Source organism: Penaeus vannamei, chromosome 28, assembly GCF_042767895.1.
Source record: "Penaeus vannamei isolate JL-2024 chromosome 28, ASM4276789v1, whole genome shotgun sequence".
NCBI classification, from domain to species: Eukaryota; Metazoa; Arthropoda; class Malacostraca; order Decapoda; family Penaeidae; genus Penaeus; species Penaeus vannamei.
Window position 1 is genome coordinate 6,352,343 of NC_091576.1, and position 10,000 is coordinate 6,362,342.

Below are 10,000 nucleotides of genomic sequence, written 5' to 3' on the forward strand. Positions count from 1 at the left end.
AAATGTATATTTTGTATATATACATATATCTATACACACACACATATATATATACATATGCATATATATATATATATATATATATATATATATATATATATATATATATATATATATACCCATATATATATATATATATATATATATATATATATATATATATATATACATACACATATATATATATATATATATATATATATATATATATATATATATATATATATATATATATATACATATATCTATATACACACACACACACATATATATGTGTGTGTGTGTGTGTACAAATTTGTGTGTGTGTATTTGTAATCACTAACAGATAGATAAGTATATATATATATACACACACACCCATATATGTGTATATATATAGATATATATTTATACGAATGATTGTATGTATATACACACATATATTTTTTGCATATACACATGTGTGTACATTTGAGATTGTATGTATTTGTCTTTATGTGCACATGTGTAGCTATTGGCTGCAAACCCATTTATCTATGATATATATAGTTTACATACTTGTATGTCCGTCCCTTCCACCACCTCTCTAACCCTCTAGTCTCTTCAACTCACCAGGAATTTCATGATGACACAACAGCGATGAGTCTTACACTACCTTAACGCACCAATTCCGCTTCTTATAAAGGGAACAGGTGGGCGAGTTGCCATTTCGGGAATAACAGGAACTGGAAACCGTTCCTCACGACCTCTGGACGGCATGGCATGGCGACAAAGGAACGGATCTGTGTGCATTTGCTTATTCACGAATACAATTTTTTTTTCTTTTTTTTTTGCTTTTCTCTTTCTCTCTCTTTCTTTCTCTCTGTAAATACACACACACACACACACACACACACACACACACACACACACACACACACACACACATATATATATATATATATATATATATATATATATATATATATATATATATATCGTCAAGTCTTTGTATGTTTCTTCTTCTGTTATGTTTTAGCTAGATATTTTGTTGATTGTAATTTCAGTCATTTAGATTAAATTAAGCATCTTAATCTCATAGCATGTCACGTATGAAATAGATCGTGGCCACTTAATTTAATTTATTTTAGCAGCATATTCAATCTCTGTCTCTATATGCTTGGGTAGTTAATTTAATTTCGTCTTTTCCTCTTATTCAATATGTTTAATTTCTTATGATCAGTTTCTAATGAAGAATTAATTAAAGTACACACATCCATATTTATGTTAATTACGGAAACATTAACAATACATTCAGACACCAAATATCCTTCACCAAATCCTACCTATTTTAAAGTCTACCTAATCTTGTAGACTTTAATCCTATTCCTATCAAAGGAAAAACAAATCTGTGAAAAATACGAAAAAAAAAACACAAGAGCGGAGGAGTGGAAGAAGGGCAAAAAGTTTAGCAAACCAAAATTTCAATTCTAATAGCTAAACTAAAATATTCTGATTACCAAATACAACACATTTTTGACAGTTGTTTAAATCCTGGAGGGAGCATCCGCAATATTTTCCTTTCCTTTTATATGGGTGATTTTGATATTATATGGCTGCAGTTCCAAAGCCCATCTTAGAACTCACATATTCTTGAATTTTACACTTTCTATAAACCTGAGTGGGTTGTGGTCTGTAAAAATCTCAATAGGGTATTTAGTGCTTCAAAGGTAAACTTAATTTTTTTCCAGTGCTACTGCTAAACCTAAAGCCTCCTTTTCAACGGTGGCATAATTCTTTTGATAAGGCTTATTTTGAATGACAGATAGCACACAGGGTGTAGCACTTCACCGGGGCCGGGTTGAAGCAGCACTGCTCCAATTCCTGCATCACTGGCATCCACGTGAATACTAAACGGTTTGTTTAAGTCAGGGGCTTGCAGCACTGGAACATTTGTCGGTACGTTTTTTCAAATTTTCAAAAGCTGTTTGACATTCCGGCGACCACTTGAAAGCCCTCTTAATACTGAGTAAGTCCGTAAGGGGAGTAGAAACATGAGCAAAGTTCTTGCAGAATCTCCTATAGTAACCAGCCAGGCCGATAAATCGCATCAGACTTTTCCGTGTAGAAGGAGCTGGGTACTTCTGAACAGCCTCAATCTTCGCTGCAACAGGAGCTAATTGACCCTGACCCACGACATGGCCAAGGAAGACGACATGGGCGTGTCCGAACTCACTTTTCTTGAGGTTAACAGTGAGGTTAGCTTCAGCCAGAGTGGAGAACAGGGCGCGAAGTCGAATAAGATGATCTTCCCACGATGAGCTCCATACCACCAGGTCATCAAGGTAACATCTTACACCCTCCAGGTCAGCAGTTAGGAAGTTCATCAGCCGTTGGAAGGTTGCAGGGGCGTTTCGCATTCCAAATGGGAGAACGGTGAATTCATAAAGTCCTGAGGGTGTGACAAAAGCAGATATAGGTTTGGCTCTCTCACTGAAGGGCACCTGGTAGTAACCCTGCAAAAGGTCTAATTTGGAGAGATACCTAGCCTTACCGAGATCGTCTATTATATCGTCCATCCTTGGGAGAGGGTAGGAATCGGGTATCGTTATTGCATTAACTTTTCTGTAACCAATACTTAGACGAAATGGTCCGCCTTCTTTTGGAACAAGAACAACTGGAGATGCCCATGGACTTAAACTTGGACGAATCAGACCCTGGTCTTGGAGGCGTCGACTTTCAGCTTGAAGAAACTTTTTCTCATCACCACTGAGACGATACGGTACTTGTGGAATTGGCTGTGCACCTGTCGTCTCTATGTCATGCTCCTGTATAAAGGAGGTGATGCTGGCTGCTTCGACTGCTGCTAGATGAACTAATTTACACTCAGGGTTATCTAGAATTATTGAGTTTTTGAGATTAGGCTCCACAATAGAATGTGTGCCTTCTTTGTCACTATTCCCTTCACTGACATCACAAGTATTAGTTACTATGAGTGCCACGGTCTTTGCTTTATCTCCAATTGCATCAGTATCTTCACGAGAATTATACTTCTTTAAGAGATTAACATGCACTAGACGCTTTTTCTTTCGCCTTTCAGGAGTTGCAATGATGTAGTTTACCTCACGAGTACGTTTCAGTACACGAAATGGACCGTGGTACTTTGAGCAAAGAGGCTGCTTATGGATAGGAAGTGAAGCCAAAACTAATTCATCTTCCTATTCTGCACATTACCCAAATGTTTATGTGCAAGAATGACAGCAGCTTTCAGTTTACACTTGTGATTTTCCACATATGTAGATACAGGCACCACCATCTCTTCATTAAGACAGCATTCTTTTAACACTAAGTGGTCCTCGGACCTCGTGACCATAAATGAGATGGAAAGGTGAAAACCCTGGGCTTTCCTGAACGCTTTCCCTGACAGAAAAAAATACCAAATCAATGACCTCATCCCATTCTGACCCCGCTTCGAGACAAAAGGACTTTATCATTGTTTTCAAAGTGTAAGGGAATCGCTCCATCACCCCCTGTGACTGGAAGAAAAGCAGTTGATTTATACTGTTTGATACCTAAGGAACGCATCACCTGTTGGAATGAAGCTGAGGTAAAATTCGATCCCTGATCCGACTGAATCGAAGGTAGACCCACTTTAGTATTAAAAAAAAAAAGAAAAAAAAAAAAAAAAAAAAAAAAAAAAAAGAAAGAAAAAAAACTTTACTACTGCTCTACTTTTTTACTTGTAATTCGTCTGAGAGGTACTGCTTCGGGGTAACGGATAGCACTGTCAACGATCGTGAGGAGAAACTGATTACCGCGCTTTGTTTTCGACAGAGGGCCAACACAGTCAATCACGGTCTTGTTGGTTGTTACTGAACCACCGAGTTCGAAGCGCCTTGCTTCGACACCACGACCGGTACTGCTCCGCCTGCGCGTGAGCTGGTGATGAGGTGGTGAACGGAGAGCTCACTCTCTCTTCCACCGGCGCCACTCCTCCACTCCTCCTCTCCTCCACTCCTCCGCTCCTCCATTCCTCCACTCCTCCGCTCTTCTTTTTTTTTTTGTTTTTTTTTTTTCACAGGTTTGTTTTTCCTTTGATAGGAATAGGATTAAAGTCTACATGATTAGGTTGACTTTAAAATGTTTCCGTAATTAGAATAGGTATTAATGTGTGTATTTTAATTAATTCTTCATTAGAAACTGATCATAAGAAATTAAACATATTGAATAAGTGGAAAAGACGAAATTAAATTAACTACCCAATCATTTTGAGACAGAGATTGAATATACTACTTTAATAAATTAAATTAAGTGGCCACGATCTATTTCATACGTGACATGCTATGAGATTAAGATGCTTAATTTAATCTAAATGACTGAAATTACAATCAACAAAATATCTTGCTAAAATATAACAGAAGAAGAAACATGATGATTGTACACTCTGAACAATCTTTACCTACGACGGGAGTTGAGCTTGGCCATACCGGGCCATTGCATTACTGGCCATGGCTCGTTGATGTATGTATATACATCTAAGTATATATGCATACATACATACATATATATATATGTGTACACACACACACACACACATAAATATATGTATATATATATATATATATATATATATATATATATATATATATATATATATATATATATATATATACATATACAGTATATATACACACTTATATATGTATAAATGTATATATGTATACATAATATACACACAATATATGTATATATGCATATATATACAGTGCATATACACACACATATATATGTATATATGTGTATATATGCATACACACACATATATGTGTGTGTGTGTGTGTGTGTGTGCATACATTTATATTTATGTTTACATGTATGTATGTGTGTATATTTATATGCATACATATACATAAACATACATACATATATATACATACATACGTATATGTATATATTTTCATATATAAATATATATATATATATATATATATATATATATATAGAAACAAACATACATATATATTTATTTATACACACACACACACACACACACACACACACACACACACACACACACACACACACACACACACACACACACACACACACACACATATATATATATATATATATATATATATATATATATATATATATATATATATATATATATATGCATGTACATAAATGCACACACACACACACACACACACACACATATATATATATATATATATATATATATATATATATATATATATATATATATATATATATATATATATATATATATATATATATATAGTTGTGTATATATATATATATATATATATATATATATATATATATATATATATATATATATATATATATATATATATATATATATATATATATATATATATATATATATATGCACAGACACACACACACAAATACACACACATATATACATACATACATATATATACATATATATATATATATATATATATATATATATATATATATATATATATATATATATATATATATATATATATATATATATATATGTATATATATATATATATATATATATATATATATATATATATATACATTTGCAGAATTTGGCTTGCACTGTTCAAAAAGATTATTTACAACTTTCTTATCAATGTTGGTGCCAGATGCAATTCCTCTGTTAACTAGGATGTCCCTACCTTAAGTGCTTCCTCGTATCATGTTGTGAATAAAGGTGTTTTATGGTGTCTACATATAGCAAGCTCTTCTCTTTTGGCTGATGTAGACCTTCAATACGTGATCCCACATTCACTAACAGATAATGGACGTATGGTTGTGAAGCCTCTTAGATTTTCTTTATTATTTTACCTCTTTGTGGAAATATATTCGAATGAAATACATGGTTTGAAATACTCGCAAAATGTAACTCATGTCCTGAATTACTATTTCCTTCTTCCTCACTATATTAAGCGGGTGATTCGCTTCTAAAGATAATAAGAGCGACAGTAATTAATGTTATCCTCGCTGATATCATCATTATTGTTATTGTCACTGCCATCATGCCTGTTATTACTGTTGATATTGTTATTTTTCTAAGCATCGTCACCCTCATCACGTGTCGCTGATATCAGTTTTCAACCCAGGAGCTGCTGCTCCTGGCTTGTAACCCCTTTGTTGAACTTCGTCGTTCGAATGCGTCGTTTGCAACCTTCGACCATGCACAAGGGAATCGTAGAGGTATCGCAGGCATTTTATACATTTATTGATAAACTGATAAGGTAAAAAATGTACATCAGATGAGGTTCTTGTGTGGCGTGAATATCTGCGGCTTTGCGCCGGCTTCAAGGCTTAGTAGTCAGCCTTGACCACGGCGGCTGGGGCAGCATGGATGGCTGGCACGGCGTTGTGCACGGCCACGGAGTGGACAGTGTGGCGGAAGGGCACGGCGTGGGGCACGGGGACGGGCTGGGGCACGGCAATGGGCTGAGGCACGGCTACGGGCTGGGCGTATGGGGTGGGCACCTTGACCTCGCGCACTTCGGGCTCGGTGTACTTGACGATGGTGCCAGCGTGGTAGGGAGTGTCAACGAAGTTGGGAGTGTGCTTCTCGACGGGCACTTCCTGGCGCTGGATGGTGAGCTCAGGGGCATTGTGGGTGACCTTAGCCAGGAGTGTGGAGGGCGGGGCAATGGCAGGCGCAGCCAGGGATGGCTTGTGGATGGTGGTTGTGGCGCCAGCGACGTAGTTCTGGGTGCCATAGTGGACCTTCTGGTGGACGGGGACCTCGACGTGCGTGCGGGTGACGGGGACCTTGACCTCGGCCGGGGGCAGTGCCACTGGGGTGGGGGCAGCGTAGGCGACAGCTGGAGCCACAGCGTGGTGCACAGCGGGGGCAGCATAGGACACTGCAGCAGGAGCAACAGCGTGGTGCACAGCGGGGGCAGCATAGGACACTGCAGCAGGAGCCACAGCGTGGTGCACAGCGGGGGCAGCATAGGACACTGCAGCAGGAGCCACAGCGTGGGTCAAAGCAGGGGCAGCATAGGACACTGCGCCAGGAGCCACAGCGTGGGTCAAAGCATGGGCACCGTAGGTCAGCGCTGCAGGAGCCACAGCGCCGTGCACAGCAACCACCTTCTCGTCGGGAACAGGGGCAGCGAGGGCCGCGGCAATCACGCCAAACAGAACCTGCCAAAGAGTGGAAAAGTTAACAGCTGAAATCGTATTTGACAGATCTGCATAGGTACAGGAGATCAAGAATTCACTGTAATGAGCTGAATTTCAGTGAGCGAATGCGCAGACCTCTATTACGAAAAAGTAGGTCAGTGAAAGAACAAAAATATCTTTAAAAAATCATAGAAGTAGGAGAACCACCCAAAAATTGAATTAGAATATTTCTATTTCATATTTTTGATAAAAGAATGAAATTCTTCTCAACCAAGAGCAGAAGTGTAATAAACTCGAAGTTAATAAGATACACAAGCATGCCAAGATGACATTTAAAGATCTGTGAACACTAGAAGGGAAAAGGAACCTTAGCACAACATGTCACAGCAATACAGTCATGTTTCAAATATCACCATCACCCATCATCCTGTTAGCCATCGTCCCCAAAATTCCCAATGCATCTTCGCCAGCATGAAAACAACAACGAAGCTGCTAGGACGGTTATTATACTATGTCTGCACACTTTTTTCTCTTGTTTTCTTTCATATTTTCTTTATTTCTGTTTACTTCACATTGATGTAACTTCTAAGAGTTCTGCCATAAGATAGACGCATCTTTATGGGCGTACGAAAATACAAGCATACGTTGTTCGTATATATAAATGTAAATTTTATTTATATGCATATATACATACACACATATTTATATATATACATATGTATATATATATATATATATATATATATATATATATATGTGTGTGTGTGTGTGTGTGTGTGTGTGTGTGTGTGTGTGTGTGTGTGTGTGTGTGCAAGTATGTGTGTATGTGTGTAATCATAAACAGATAGATAAGTATATATATATATATATATATATATATATATATATATATATATATATATATATATATACACATATGTATATATATATATACATATGTGTGTACATGTGAGATTGTATGTATTTGTCTTTATGTGCACACGTGTAGCTATAGGTTGCATACCCATTTATCTATTATATATATGGTTTACATACTTGTATGTCCGTCCCTTCCAGCACCTCTCTAACCCTCTAGTCTCTTCAACTCACCAGGAATTTCATGATGACACAACAGCGATGAGTCTTACACTACCTTAACGCACCAATTCCGCTTCTTATAAATGGAACAGGTGGGCGAGTTGCCATTTCGGGAATAACAGGAACTGGAAACTGTTCCTCACGACCTCTGGACGGCATGGCATGGCGACAAAGGAACGGATCTGTGTGCATTTGCTTATTCACGAATTTTTTTTTTTTTTTTTTGCTTTTCTCTTTCTCTCTCTCTTTCTTTCTCTCTGTACATACACACACACACACACACACACACACACACACACACACACATATATATATATATATATATATATATATATATATATATATATATATATATATATATATATATATATATATATCGTCAAGTCTTTGTATGTTTCTTCTTCTGTTATATTTTAGCTAGATATTTTGTTGATTGTAATTTCAGTCATTTAGTCAGATTAAATTAAGCATCTCATAGTATGTCACGTATGAAATAGATCGTGGTCACTTAATATAATTTATTATAATAGAGTATATTCAATCTCTGTCTCAATATGCTTGGGTAGTTAATTTAATTTCGTCTTTTCCTCTTATTCAATATGTTTAATTTCTTATGATCAGTTTCTAATGAAGAATTAATTAAAATACACACATTAATACTTATTTTAATTACGGAAACATTAACAATACATTCAGACACCAAATATCCTTCACCAAATCCTACCTATTTTAAAGTCTACCTAATCTTGTAGACTTTAATCCTATTCCTATCAAAGGAAAAACAAACCTGTGAAAAATACGAAAAAACAAACAAACACAAGAACGAAGGAGTGGAAGAAGGGCAAAAAGTTTAGCAAACCAAAATTTCAATTCTAATAGCTAAACTAAAATATTCTGATTACCAAATACAACACATTTTTGACAGTTGTTTAAATCCTGGAGAGAGCATCTACAATAATATTTTCTTTTTCTTTTATATGGATTTTGATATATGGCTACAGTTCCAAAGCCAATCTTAGAACTCGCATATTCTTGAATTTTACACTTTCTATAAACCTGAGTGGGTTGTAGTCTGTAAAAATCTCAATAGGGTATTTAGTGCTTCAAAGGTAAACTTAAAAATTTTCCAGTGCTACCACTAAACCTAAAGCCTCCTTTTCAACGGTGGCATAATTCTTTTGATAAGGCTTAAATGACAGGTAGCACACAGGGTGTAGCACTTCACCGGGGCCGGGTTGAAGCAGCACTGCTCCAATTCCTGCATCACTGGCATCCACGTGAATACTAAACGGTAATTTTAAGTCAGGGGCTTGCAGCACTGGAACATTTGTCGGTACGTTTTTCAAATTTTCAAAAGCTGTTTGACATTCCGGCGACCACTTGAAAGCCCTCTTAGTACTGAGTAAGTCCGTAAGGAGAGTAGAAACCTGAGCAAAGTTCTTGCAGAATCTCCCATAGTAACCAGCCAGGCCGATAAATCGCATCAGACTTTTCCGTGTAGAGGGAGCTGGGTACTTCTGAACAGCCTCAATCTTCGCTGCAACAGGAGCTAATTGACCCTGACCCACGACATGGCCAAGGAAGACAATATGGGCGTGTCCGAACTCACTTTTCTTGAGGCTAACAGTGAGGTTAACTTCAGCGAGAGAGGAGAACAGGGGAAGTCGAACAAGATGATCTTCCCACGATGAGCTCCATGTCACCAGGTCGTCAAGGTAACATCTTACACCCACCAGGTCAGCAGTTAGGAAGTTCATCAGCCGCTGGAAGGTTGCAGGGCCGTTCCGCATTCCAA

At 37.0% G+C, this 10,000-nt stretch overlaps 2 protein-coding genes across 2 annotated transcripts in view; both read right to left on the reverse strand.

The window, feature by feature from the left end:
• LOC113806640 (uncharacterized) overlaps positions 1–643 on the reverse strand; it is an 8,986-nt gene extending 8,343 nt beyond the window's left edge. The window contains exon 1 of the mRNA XM_070141464.1: positions 592–643. Coding sequence (XP_069997565.1) covers positions 592–603 — 12 coding nt within the window. The 5' untranslated portion in view covers positions 604–643. The remainder of the gene's footprint in view (positions 1–591) is intronic.
• A 5,563-nt stretch (positions 644–6,206) lies between these two features.
• On the reverse strand, positions 6,207–8,269 carry LOC138867160 (cuticle protein 16.5-like). Its single transcript, XM_070141734.1, has 2 exons — positions 8,218–8,269; positions 6,207–7,149 (listed from the first exon to the last, which is right to left on the reverse strand). The coding sequence occupies exons 1-2, from the start codon at positions 8,227–8,229 to the stop codon at positions 6,310–6,312; spliced, it is 852 nt and encodes a 283-aa protein (XP_069997835.1). The 5' UTR covers positions 8,230–8,269; the 3' UTR covers positions 6,207–6,309.
• Positions 8,270–10,000: the final 1,731 nt, after the last annotated feature.